The sequence below is a fragment of the Centrocercus urophasianus genome, unplaced genomic scaffold (genome assembly GCF_019232065.1).
Source record: "Centrocercus urophasianus isolate 14NV4802_14NV808 unplaced genomic scaffold, USGS_Curo_1.0 seq_19, whole genome shotgun sequence".
NCBI lineage: Eukaryota > Metazoa > Chordata > Aves > Galliformes > Phasianidae > Centrocercus > Centrocercus urophasianus.
Window position 1 is genome coordinate 6,353,456 of NW_024884744.1, and position 13,830 is coordinate 6,367,285.

The 13,830-nt window shown below is 41.4% G+C and overlaps 1 protein-coding gene and 1 long non-coding RNA gene across 3 annotated transcripts in view; one reads left to right on the plus strand and one right to left on the minus strand.

Moving 5' to 3' along the window:
* LOC122161539 overlaps nucleotides 1-7,864 on the minus strand; it is a 10,345-nt gene extending 2,481 nt beyond the window's left edge. The window contains exon 1 of the long non-coding RNA XR_006169201.1: nucleotides 7,782-7,864. This is a non-coding gene — a long non-coding RNA (uncharacterized LOC122161539). The remainder of the gene's footprint in view (nucleotides 1-7,781) is intronic.
* Nucleotides 7,468-11,525, plus strand: ZNF639 (zinc finger protein 639). 2 transcript variants are annotated; one of them, XM_042821046.1, is made up of 6 exons: nucleotides 7,468-7,532; nucleotides 8,438-8,537; nucleotides 8,898-8,965; nucleotides 9,552-9,659; nucleotides 9,848-9,982; nucleotides 10,271-11,525. In XM_042821046.1, the coding sequence occupies exons 3-6, from the start codon at nucleotides 8,908-8,910 to the stop codon at nucleotides 11,416-11,418; spliced, it is 1,449 nt and encodes a 482-aa protein (XP_042676980.1). In that variant the 5' UTR covers nucleotides 7,468-7,532; nucleotides 8,438-8,537; nucleotides 8,898-8,907; the 3' UTR covers nucleotides 11,419-11,525. The 2 variants fall into 2 exon arrangements, with proteins under 2 accessions (XP_042676980.1, XP_042676981.1); XM_042821047.1 differs by lacking the exon at nucleotides 7,468-7,532 and adding an exon at nucleotides 8,086-8,338.
* The last annotated feature ends 2,305 nt before the right edge of the window (nucleotides 11,526-13,830 follow it).

Sequence of the window (13,830 nt, forward strand, 5' to 3'; positions counted from 1 at the left end):
TTTTTTTTTTTTTTTTTTTTTTTTTTTTTTTTTTTTTTTTAATTAGTGAAACCCATGATTCTGAGGCTGATGTTTGCCCTAACATTTTAAGCTTGCTAGATTGGCAGCACTTGAAGTGAATTCCAAAGGTCTGGGGCTTTCGGGGTTTCAACTCATTCACTTCCAGACACACTGAGGTGCCACTCAAAAAGTGCAATACCACATGTAATATAAAATATGCTGACAGCTGGTGTTAGATTAGAATATAAGTATATAAATAAACTGTACTTTGTGCAGGCTGTACTGATGAGGTAATGAGTGGTTGGCTTAATTTAGCAAATTGTAATATATTTTAAAAATGTGCAATCAATTACGTTATGAAAGACTTTGGGGATTGCAAAGCCAGGATTTTGGTTTTTGAAGATCCTTTCATAGTCAAGCTCTTGCAGTTAATTACTGTACACGTAGGTATTTGACAATGTTGTGGGGGGGAAAGGTGTCTTTGTGAAAACTACGGAAGTTCCAGGACTAGTGTGGGAAATGTGAAGTTTTTTCCTTAGTTCTGCTAAACCCTTTGGAGTAGTCCAACAGACTTCCCATTATTCTGTATTGACTGTTACATACTCCTTTTTTTTCATATGAATATTTTTACTCCTGCTAACCTTGGGCATACTTTCTAGAGCAAAATTACTTTTGTACATATTACTTTGCAGTCAACACTAATGGTGTAGCTCTTTGAAAACATGGCTTTGTTTCAATGAGTTTTAACTGTTTTGTTTGCAAAATCTGAAACCCTGTTGGCTTTAACTCTTAATTTAACAGAGTAAAATTGTTGCACAAATGCCACATTAGGTGCTACATGATCATTATTTATCTATTAATGAAACAATGTTTTACTTTTTTTTTATATAGGAGGATGGTTGGACTTTTCCAACCAGGATGGAAAGAGAACTCAAATCTTTTGCATCCTATGAGCCCACCTTCTTTTGTACTTTACCCCTTCTTAATGATATACTTGTGTAAATATGGGTATAAATGTCTTTCAGTTCAAGCATACAGTGTTTTGCACCCTTTTTGCACAAACAGAAAGGTATGAGGAATCAGGCTCTGTTTCCAAAACTTACTGCAACTAAATGCTGTGCATGAGCTGTGGAAGTTCATATGGGCGTCAAATAATAAAAGAAAGGAAACAGTGATATAGACATACTGTGATGTGGGGTAATTATAGTTGGTCTTTTTTTTAATGGGGAAGATCATGGGTGTAAAGCTATTGTTCCTACTGTAACCAAGATGGGCATTTGGAAAACATTCTGCTGGTGTTTCAGGGGGGAAAAAGGGTTTTCCAGCTTCAAAGCATTTAATACTAATTACCTTACCTTGTTACACCACTTTTCTGATATAAATTCACTGAAGATAATGGATTTACTATTGACTTAGGTTGATGTAAATAGGGTGATGTCATCTGTTCTCAATATCTGAAATAAGATCTGCTTATTGACTGTGAAAACACCTGTGACTGAGCTCTAGATTGTTTTGGATTGCTTGGAATTGGAATTTTTATTTTCTTTAATTATTCCCACTTCATGGACATTGGAAAATGTTCCCTTTATTCTGAGTATCAAACGCACAAAACACTAAGCAGCTTGTTTTGGGCTTCAGTTAAATCTGAACACATTGTTCCTGCAAAACTTTGTAAGAAAACTGCTGGAGCAAGGAGCCCAGTACGTGTTATTGCAAAGCATTAGGAAGAAATGAGTGAAATATCACTTTAAAGACTAACCTCATCAGTTGTGAAGCTAGTCATGTTTGATTTAATGACAAATCAAGCAGGTTGCTGCTGATTAGTTTTTTTCTGAAATATGTTCTTTGCTTTCCTGGAGGCAGCTCAAAAAGCACCTCTGACTTATGCACAATTTCTGTTCAGAAGGAGTGCATTTGCAGGTTTTTTCAGACATAATTTCAGTATAAATTGGGGGGAGGGGAGAGAAGGCATTTAAGCATTTAAATAAAACCAAAACTGTCAGTGCTTTGGTATCTTGTGGTGAAGATAAGCCTGCATATTAAAGACAATTTAGAAATTACTGAGCTCGTAGAGAACTCTGTATGTGCTGACCCTGCTGCTGGTCTTCTGGAGGATTGGTTTGGTTTTTCAGCTTCCCTTTCCATGTAAAATGTTAAAAGCCCTTTAGCAGTCAGTAGCATGTGTTTGTTGACAACTTGAGGCATTTTCTTTGTCATTCTACGACTGGCATGTAATTTGTCCTTTAATAATGGCACGTTCCAGCACCTGTTCTAAGTGATAATTGTGAGTTCCTCCTGTTCTGCATGTCTGTACAGGTTGCAGATGTGGGCTGGGCCCATTCCAAAAGAAAAACAACAAATGAAAATGAAGCCACTGAAATTAGTGTTCTATTGATGTCTTTAACATTTTTAAAATATTACAAGTTAATGAAAATGGTGTGGTATTACAGAGAGAATTGTAATTTGCTGCTTCTGAGATCTTTTTTTTTTAATTTCCATGGTTTCTTTTTAATTTTTGTTTTACTTGAAAGAAGAACCACATTTTCATTGTTGGTTTTATATGGCTTTCGTTTGTTTTTTTTAATACTATGTAGCTGTAGATATCATTGCAGTTTGTTGAATCCCCATTTTAATTTTGTAATATACGTTTCATGCAAATAATGAATTTTTATCTTTTTTGTGCTGAAAGTTGTCTCAGTTTAGGGTAAGGTTCTCTGTCCAAATTGATGGGTAGCTCACCACTCAGCCTTGCAGTTGACAGTGTGTGGGTTGGTTTTTAATCTGTGTTCTTGAAAGAAGCCGACTAGAAACTGCATATAGAAGTTTTCAGTTTGCATACACTAACCCAAGTCTAGGTGCCCTGGTCTTCAGGAAGTTCTGATTTCTGTGTGCAGATAGAACACAGATGTCATTACAAACACTCTAGATTCACAACAGTAAATGAAATCAGAATTAGGCTCTGTGTATACTGAAGTCCCAGACTACTTGTTCATATGATTCAGTATGAAGGGTGCTGTTTTATGATAGGAATGGGTACTAGCTGCCTGATTAAATCCTTGACTGTTTTATTTGGAAATAGTCTTTCTTTATTAACTAGCCTTTTTAGCTCTAATTCATAACTGTGGTAATTTTGTCTGTAGTGGCTTTTATCTGTGGGACTTTTGAGGTTTATTGCTTATTACCTTAAAAAAAAAACCAAAAAACCTCTTAGTTTCTTCTTCCTACTTGTGAACCCACACTCGGGAGAAATACAGTTGTTGTTAATGCAGTATTTAGAGTACAGCATTCTTTACTTCTGAGCTTTCTGAGATAGAATTCAAAAGTACAAGACCACAGTACAGAGGTGGGCCCCTTCCTTCTCCAACACCCCTCTCTGTGAAAATGGACATGCCCATAGTCTAAGAACAACTTAAAATATTTGCAAAAGAAGATTAATTTAAGCAATGCTGTTAGCTTTCCCATTGATTCGCATTAATGTCTTAAGTGTCCTTGCTGTCATTTCTGTATGTGATACAATTTTTTTTCAGCATGAGGGAGGCCAGAAAATATACTATCTTGACTCCTGAGGTCCTGGTGCCAATTCCCCAGTAGCTGTAAAATAGTTTAGGAACCGTTTAGTTCAAATCAATTTAATTAGGAACCTGTTCCAGTATTAGAATTACTCCCAGTTAAACTTGACAACTGTATTGCTGAAGTTACTGAAAGCCTGATTCAAGCAGAATCTCTGTCTCCTGAGGCTCTTATGTCTGCTGCAGTTCAATCCATGAGGTCCAAGATGTGTATGTTTACAGCTGAGCTCTAATTCTGCTTTGTTGGTCTAAATATATTGCTCAATTCCCAGGATTTAGTAATAGTGTTTTAAAGTCTAAATTATCAACTGTACCAGGCTGTCCTGAGTTGTCTTACTGTTTTGTTTGGGGCAAGAGGGAGAGGAAGGGAGGAAAGAGATGAATTCTTCTTGTCTTACAGCCACTGTGGTGTACATTTATATTTTTTTTATTTTTTGAGCATGTGTGTGAATATAAATGTGTAACTTCATCTGGGAGTATCATCTTCTCTTTCCTTTCCCCATTCCACCTCTACAAGTTTTAATTGAATAGCCACATACACTACTGAAATCCCTTTGCCTGCTTTGGAGATCATCCAGTCTGACTGCCCTGTTTGATGCAGGGTCAGCTAGAGCGGGCTGTCCTGTCCACCCAAGAGAGGAGGATTCCCACTAAAAGCTTTTTCTCAATGTTTGAATGAAATTCCTTCCATTTCATTGCCTAACCTCCTTATGTAGGGCACCAAGAAGAGCCTCGCCTGTCTTCTTTACGCCCTCTGGCAGGTATGTGTAGGTGCCCTTGAGCTTTTTCTTCAGCAGTCTAAACAATCCCAGTCCTCAGTCTCGCACTGTAGGTATCCCATGTCTTTATGGCTCTTTACTGGACCAGCTCCAGTATGTTCACGTCACTTCTACTGGGGAGCCCAGCACTGCTGGTTTGGTGTCCCCAGTGTTGAGCAGAGGATCAGGGATCACCTCCCTTGACCGGGATTCTGCTGGCATTTTGCATAGACAGAGCCTAGAAGCATGTATTCTCTTGATGCTTATGCTGCTTTGTTGAAGCTAGAGGCAGTTCATGTCTGCATCAAAAAAGAGAGTATAAACACCCACCAGTGTTGAATACCTTTTCAAAACCTGACAGTTATCTTTGAAATAACCACTATTGGGGGTGGGGGGAGGATGTTGGGATATGTATGTCATTCTGTAATACAGGTCCTGTGGTATAATAGCTAGAAAACAAGACATTTTTAGTAATTATGGGCCAAAACAAGTTTAAGATATGCAGTAAAATGCATGTATTGTTGTACTGAGAAAGTCTTGCAGCACATTTAAAAAAAAAAAAAAAAAAAAAAAATCCCTTCTGCTGTGCTATTCAAGTAACAAGCAAACTTTGGCCTGTGCCATTTAATTGTAGTTCATGTTCATGGGGAACTGTTAAAAGTCTTTTTATTTATCTCCATTGTCTGTATCACATGCTGTTAATTAAAAAAATACTACTTGGGGTTTTTATCACACTTTTGAATGTTACTGTATATACTAAAAACTAAATTAAAATAATATGGTTGGTACACTTGTTCTGAAATGAGAATTTATAGCAGCTCGAGTTGTGGAGGTGTGATTTGGTATTTTGGGCCTTCTTGGAAAGGCTTGAAGAAAGGAGGTAGAAAATGCTTACATCTGTTAATTTAGGTGGGGAAAAATACTGAAATTAGCCTTATTTGTGGGAATAGCTATGTGAGAGGTCTTAACTGCACATGGTGTTCACTGTTGCATACACTGAATAAGTGACTTAGTTCAGATATTGTCCCAAAGCTGTGAGAGGAGAGCAGGCAGTGTGGAAGCGTTTCAGCAGAATGGCGGCAAAGCCTCTCTGAAGTTGATCAGTTTTAATTTTGAGAACCATGAAGATATTTCATCACCAAAACTATATTTAAAAATAAAAACTAGGTTGCATTTTTGTATCTATTGCTTACTTTTAAAAAGTGAGAAGCTTATTTTGGAAATTATACATTGACAAGTGTGAGAATGTGGGCTTGTAATAGAATTGCAAAAGTTCTGTGTTTTATTTTAGCCTTCAATGTCCAACAAACTGTTACTGTGGGAGGGATTTGAGTTCTCTTGCTGAGGATTTGACTTTTTGGAGGCATGAGGAATGCATCAGGATGTAATCAGGTCACCACTACGTGTCTTTGGTTCACTCAGTTATTTCAGAGCACAAATAGAGCTCTATATGGAGAGGCCTTTGTCAATAAAAGTGAAAGGCGACCTGAGAGAGCATTTATCTCCCAGACTTCACCCAGTCTATTCTCAGCAAGACCTGATGTTGAAAGAGGAAGATCTTTGCCTGAGATCTGTTCTGTACTCCTCACATATCCAATAACTGACTGAGGTGGCAGAACATAAGGAAGTGCTGTCTTTCTCTGATCAGTGGTGTTGTCCGCTGGGTGCAAACCTTAAGGGATGCCCTGAAACCCATATGCTCCACAGCTCCTTTGCTTTCTCTGTGAAATGTGAGTCAGGTTGGGGCCTTCCAGAAAGGAAAGAACAAGTCCTCCTACAAGGAGCTAAGATGCCTAGATTTGTCACCTCTTGGCTGCACAACAAGATATTCTAGCTCTGCAGCTTGCAAGCTCAAAGCTGAAGTGCCTCCCATCCCAACAGCAGTCTGCTTCTGCTGCCACAGGTAGGTAGAAGTTACCATGTGCTAAGTGTTTAATTAAACACTTTACCCCATTCTTATTTCGGCTGATTGAAAAGAACATGACCTGTGTTGCCTGTTTAAATCAGGAGGTTACTTCCACCTGGGCTTCCTTCTGTTTCCAGTTAGAGCAAGTTCAGCATGATTAAATCTGACCCTGATCTGTTTGAAGATCTCAGGAATGTGGCAGTTTCAAAAGCGAAATGAATTTTCTTTCTAAAGCATTGATGAAACCTTTTGGTGCCTACAGCTTTGAACTGTATCTATGACTTCAAAGGCGATCCTCACATTTTGTTCTTTCATTGTCTTGCCTTTTTAGCTGTGTGGTTGGGCTGTGCTGTTCTTTGTGGATTTCTCTTTGTGGAAGAGAAATTCAGCCAAAACGCAAAGACGACATTGTGCTTTATGTGAAAGTGGCTTGGCTACCATGATTGTGTCTCACTGAGGACTGGATTCAAAGAAAAGGGCTGGGTGGGTTTGGTTTTCTTGGTTTTTGTTTTGTTTGGGTTTGTTGGTTTTTTTTTTTTGTTTTTTTTTATATTTTGGAGGAGAGGTTGGTTTTGGATTGTGTTGCTGCCCTCCACTGGGCACTAGGGAAAGTGTTTTTTTTCATATTCACAGCGTTTACCTAGGAAACTTTGCCATGAACAGAAATATGTGAGCATCCACCCAACTGGATGGCTGTAGCTAATTTATGGGGACTTCATCCAAACCAGTCTTGGAGGAAACCCAGGCTCCTATAACTGAGATAAACAGTGCAGAACAAACCAGAAAGAGAGATGCTAAAATCTTGTTTGGTAATTCTCAAGAGCAGAGAGATGAATTGTGTTATTTTCTGAACCCTCCGAAATGTGCTTTGAAAAGGACCACAGTGCTTGTATTCGTGCTGCTTGCCTTCATCGTGCGTGACCATATGGTAAAAGCACGGTTGGTAACCTAATCAGCTGCCCCTAGAGCTCTGTCTGGGAAGTCAGAAAAGGCTGAAGGTAGGATTTTATAAACTAAGTCCAGCACAACGACGACAGCCTTTGGTGCGGAAGAATTGGCCCTCAGCCAGCCTCCAAGGCCGAGAGGCAGCTCCTCGTATAATAGCGGGGCGGAGGAAAAGCCCCTCGCCCCCCCCCAGCCTGACCGCTGTAGCGGAGCCGGGAGGCGGCCTCCTCTCCGCACCGCGCCCTCCAGGGGGCGCCGCGATGGCGGCCGCCGCTCGGCCCGCCCCGCCCCTTCCCCCGCGGGGTGCGCCGCGTCCGGAGGCGGCTGCGGTGCGGGCTGGGCGCGGAGAGGAAGGTGAGTCCCGGCGGCGAGGCACGGGAGGGGCGGCCGCGGCGTCGCCCGGAGCCCTGGGGATCGGCGTGGCACCCGCGGGCGCCCGCCTCCCTCCGGCCGTTCGCCGCGCGGGGCCGCTCACCGCCTTCTCCCACCCGCCCCCATTTTAAGCCCTGTCCCCGGCGCCATTTGAAGTGCAAAGCCGCGGCTCGGTGCCTCCTCGCCTCCCCCTCCGTCGGCCGCATCCCGCCGGCCGCAGCCGTGACTCACGCTCGGTCCCGCGCTCCCGGTGCCGGCTGGTGGCTGGGCCGTCCCTCACGGAGCCCGCGCTGCTGCCTCGCTCTGCCCCCGCCCCTCCGGTCCCGCTAGGCCGCGGCTCGGGGAGGGGCGGCGGGGCTGGCGGCCTCGCCCCGCCGCGGTCTCGGTGCGTTGTGGGCTCTTCCCTCTCGACCGAAGCGATGGCGGCGTTCGATGCCTCCGATACAGCACTGAAGCGGTTCGCCCTGAGGTTGGCCCGTTACAATAAAGCCGTGCTTCGTACCGATTGTTCCATCTCACGAGAACGTCGGTAACGTGATGGGAGATGTGTTTTTTTTCTCTCGGTTCTGAAGCTGGGCCTGTGAGCGCCCTAATGCTGCGGAACGCCTCGGGTTCCGTTTGCAGCACTGCAGTTCTTTGGGCCGACGCATCAGCCCAGCCGGTTTGGTGTCATCTCCTTTCCCTTCGGGAGCCGCAGACAAAGGGCAGCCCGGGCTGTGCGCTCAGCAGCGCTGATGCTCCCAACCGAGCACTGCTTTCGACTCCATGTGGTATTTTTTAGCCTTACAGTTAGTAATAGTTGTGTGTTTGTTTCTGATGTGATTATTTGGGGGACTGTTTCTTCTTTATTTTATGATTAAACTATATTAAATGCTGTCCTTCTGCAGATGAAGGCCTCGTGCTGCTGTACTTGCTGTACGTGGCTGCAGTGCAGCTGTCAGCCTCCGAGCTGCTCTGCTTGCTGACGCTGAGAAGTGTGGGATTTTGGTAAGATGGCATCAATTCTGTTTTCGTTTCCAACGTGAAAGTCTCTGAAGGTCACTGCCCCAGAGTATCTAATCTCTGACAGAAGGCAGCATGCAGGAGAGCTGCTTGTAACATACCATGCAGCGGCTGCAGTCTGTATGGTGAGCCTTCTTATTCCTGGGGCAGGAATACAGAACTATTTGTTATTTGTGTGCTTTTAATATTTTCTTAATTGTAACAGAATAAATAGGGGGGATGTAAGAAAAACTCTTTGTGTGGTGTTTGGGGTTTCAGAATACTTGTATTGTTTCATGAAAAGTATAAGCTGATAAATACAAGTTTAGCCAATTTTTGAATGTTTTCATTTTATGATTAACATAGACTGTTCAAAATGAATGAACATCCTAAGAAGAGGAAACGGAAGACACAGCACCCTTCTCGATATTCAGGTCAGCCTAGAGCTCCAATTCATTTAATTTTTCTCAGATTAATAGCTTTGTTATGTTTGTACCTGGAAAATAAGTAACATACAAGGGCTGGGTTAAGATGCCTTCTACTGAACATGCAAGATGCCCACCCTGCATGCTCTGTTCTTAGGCCACTTTCAGTCTGTGCATCTGAGCAGGTTTGTTCTCTACTCCCTGCATGTTGGAAAGCTTGCACAGACCATGAAGTGGAGATGATTCTACTGACACACAAGGGGAGAAATTCCCTGGAAGTTGGGATTAAGGGGTCAGTAAGCATTGCAGTCCATAAGCATTCAGCACTGCGTTAGCTGTGCTCCTTTTACTGTTTGAAAGGAAGTTCAGCAACAACCGTATGTGATGCTCTGAACACTGGGACAGCAGCAGAAAGCTGTAAATCAGAACAGGAACATTAGCAGACCAGCACAGAATGCTCATAAAGCAAGAAGTAAAAACATAGCTAGAGAGAATTTTAGTGCACACTGAATCCATATGTAGCTACATCAGTTTGTTAGTGCTAATCATTTTTTTTTTTGTTTGTTTGTTTGTTTGTTTGTTTTTTGTAATACAGATTCTTCAGGTGCCCCTAAATATATAGACAATAGTGGGATTTTTTCTGACCACTGCTACAGTGTTTGTTCTATGAAACAACCAGACATAAAGTATTCTGAAAACAGAGGTAAGAGTGCATGTTGGGGTCTTGCTATGTAATGCTTGACTAAGTGTATTGTGCTCTGATTTGTAGAAATAAATAGAAAACAAAACAGATAGTGGTTGTTTCCTGAGTATTGTTCTGATTTGATGTCCCTTAGACTCAGTATTATATCAATTATATTAAGTAAAAAAATCCTTCTTTTATCTTTGCAGGTAGATACCATAGTCCGGTGCAGAGCATAGACACAGATGATGACGGGAGTCCAGTGCATGCTGGGACTTCTCAGTGGAGTGGGTCACATTCAAACGTAGGGTTGCACTATACAGACCCTAAAAAGAAGGATAAAGGTAAGTGTGCATTTGCAGCTTACATACTGGGAGGCTGGAAGCCACGTATACTGGTGTTTAATGTAACAAATGCTTTACTTTCTTGGTTTGGCAGAAGAGATCGAGGTTTTTTAGCTTACATTATTTATTTGTTAGTTGTAGTCTCAGTGCCTGAATGATAATATTTGCTTTTTGCACTTATAGGCTTCTACAACCAACTAAATATGCGCCCAGCTTCTTTGCAGGGTTGTTTGTTTTTGTTTTATTTTGTGTTTTAAACTGACCTTTATTATCTACTTGCTCCTACAGATAAAGCTGCTAATAATGGAATGTGCAAAGACGTATGTGACTCACCTATATTCAGTGACAGCCCTACAGAAGAAGAAAAACCTCTTGATATTCAAACTGTAGAAATTTCTACAACAGAAGTTAATGCTGTAGAAGTCCATGATATAGAAACACAAACTGTGTCACCTGAGAAGCTAGAAGCTGAGGACCTAGAGGAGATCCCTCTTGAAACCTGTAAAATCTTTGAGAAGAACCAGGCTTTGAATATCACAGCTCAGCAGAAATGGCCTTTGCTGAGAGCCAACAGCAGCGGCCTGTACAAGTGTGAGCTCTGTGAGTTTAACAGCAAGTACTTCTCTGATTTAAAGCAGCACATGATCCTGAAGCATAAGACGTGTGCGGACACTCATGTCTGTAAAGTTTGTAAAGAAAACTTCTCCAGCAAAGTGCAGCTCATTGAACATGTGAAACTGCACGAGGAGGACCCATACATCTGTAAATACTGTGATTACAAAACGGTGATATTTGAGAATCTGAGTCAGCACATAGCAGACACTCACTTCAATGACCACCTTTATTGGTGCGAGCAGTGCGATATGCAGTTCTCCTCCAGCAGCGAGCTGTACCTGCACTTCCAGGAACACAGCTGTGACGAGCAGTATTTGTGTCAATTCTGTGAGCATGAAACAAACGATCCAGAAGATCTGCACAGCCACGTGGTGAATGAACACGCGTGCCGACTGATAGAGCTCAGCGACAGCTATCATAACAAGGAGCGTGGACAGTACAGCCTCATAAACAAAATCAGTTTTGACAAATGCAAAAACTTCTTTGTATGCCAAGTGTGTGGCTTTAGGAGCAGGCTGCATACAAACGTCAACAGGCACGTAGCTATTGAACACACCAAAATATTCCCTCATGTTTGTGATGACTGTGGAAAGGGCTTTTCAGGTATGTTGGAGTATTGCAAGCATTTAAGCTCTCATTTATCTGAAGGGATTTATTTGTGTCAGTACTGTGAGTATTCAACAGGACAGATTGAAGACCTTAAAACCCATTTGGATTTCAGGCATTCCACAGACTTGCCACATAAATGTACTGATTGTTTAATGAGATTTGGAAATGAAAAAGATCTTCTAAGTCATCTTCAGATACATGAGACAGCTTGATTATTTTCTTTCCCTGCAATAAGCTTGTTAGGATTGGAATTAAAAACACAATATTAAATACAGTTTTAATAGCACTTGTACAATTATAATGTTTTTATGTCAACGAAGCATGTGTAATGGCTTGGTGTTAGGAATTTCCTTTCCTAGGAGTTTCCGTAGGTATAATCACACGTACAGTGGGATGGATCGCATTCTGGGGGGAGGGACAGTGGGAATAGTTGCATGTCATAATAGTTCCAACTGTTATCCCACACTTTCACATGAAAGGTACAACAGCAGCTCTTTGGAGTTTGATATGACAGAGGGAAAGCCAGCTTCTCCGTCCATGCTGAAGTAATACCATACTGATCTCAGCTGCATCTCCTACTCATGTTATCCTCCACAGCAGCAGGGCACTGCTCACTTTTAGAAAATGGCACCAGCCTGCTGAAGATAACTGAGTTCCAAAAATTCCTGGGCATGAGAATGTCAAAATTCATATGTCAGCCTGTATTGACCACCTTGTATTCTTGATAAGCTTTTAAAATTGGTGCGTCTTTCTCTCAAGGTTACCTATCCTACCTCATCGTTTGTTTGAGTCTTTGGTCAGTGTTCAGTTTCAAATCCTGTCCCAACAATGCTTTCATCCACACATTTAGTAGGGACTGCCAACATCACTTTCATTTCTTTTATTTACCTTCACTTGCTGTCTTTGTTTTGATGCACAAAGGAGACATGTACTGCTTGTGTGCAGTCTGGGTTGGGTTTTAAGCAGCAATTCTAAGGGGATGTGTGAAGTGATCCAGCTTAGAATATATAGTGTAACTTTCATATCTAAAATCTTAGTTTAGCTCTGAAATATGTCACCAACCTCATTTGGAGAAAGCCTCTGTAAGTAAACTAGTTCATAATTATTCTGTAGATTTATAATTAGCTTTCTATGACTAGTAATTTGAGGGAAGTGATTTTAAATCTGTATGTGATAAACTTAAATGTACTGGTTCAAACACTGGTATGGTTTAAAAAAAAATCATTTAAAAGTGGTTTAGTACAGCTATTCTGATTAGATAGATAGTGTTCTTTGGGCATTACAATCTTACTAAGTGAATTTTTAAGCTTCAGTCCATAGCTGTGTTTCTCAGTGACTGATAGTTGTACAGATAATTAAGGGTGAGATCATTTAGACTGTTTAGCTATCAGGGTGAAGTAATCCATAAAATGGTGGAGTTTGTTTCTGTACTGATTGTAAATTTGTAAGATTGTCTAATGTAAGTATTATATAGGCATAATTAATGTATAAAACATTTCCTGATTGGTGAGACTTAGTGTTATCAGCTCCCAAGTGTGCAAGGGACTTAGCACTGGAGTTTTATAGCTATAAACATTGGCTGAATATAGTGAGTTTATGGAATTTCTGATGTCTAGAGAAGTATTTCCAGAACATCTGAAAAGGAGCCATTTAATACTGGTTTAGTAGGAGGCAGGACTTATTTTTGTTGTATTGAAATGCTGGTTTAGTACCAAATCCTACATGTAATCTTTGAAAAGGACAACCCAATCATATCCTGACTGTATTTTTTTTTTTTTTTAGTTGTATAGGGAATGGCAATGTCTGCACTAGTATCACTAATTTCATATTGCCTGGTTTAATATGGTAGCAATAATGTAGGTTATGGAGTACTAATAAGAATTGTTCTATATGTGGAAGGCTGATTTTGCTCATATGGGTATAACAGAGGAGGGGGGGGGGGGGGGGCGGGGGGGATGCTTGAGCTTCTCTTCCACCCTGCTCTTGGTGGCTCAGGATTCCAGAGTGGCTTCCTGTTGACATATGTCAATTTCTAATCTTTAAAATGGGGATTAAAAGAATATGCTGTAGGAGTGGTATGAAAGCAAATTCCAATCTAAAATGCACACTACAGTGTCTGGATAAGAAATACATTCAGGTTTTACTTAGATAGGATTTCACAAATACAGCAGTGCGGTGTTAGAAAGTAAATGGAAAGTAATTAGAAAGTAAATGGAAATGTATGTGACCAGTTGGTCTCAACTCACCACAGAGGGAGCAGAAATAAGTTACTTAGGCTTATTTTAGGCATGACCAGTCTGCCTAAACAAGAAAGGTATGTAGTGGAAGAAAAAAATAGGTCATGAGTGGAACGTGTTTAGAAGTTGGAGTGCTGGAAGGAATGAGCGTATGTGTGGGGACAGCCTGTTGTTCCCAGGGAAGGCACTGTGCAGTCACTGGGAATTGAGGGCTGGGTGGAAAGCCAGGCTGAGCTCAGAGCATGCCTAGTGCTGCTGGGCCCTGAAATCATCTTTAGCATTAACTGATCAGTCCTGGGTTACAGCTATCAACTGCAGTGATCAGGAGTTTTTGGTAAGCCTTTCCGTTTCAGCTGTTTCTTGCACTGATACAGGCAGGGCTCCTCT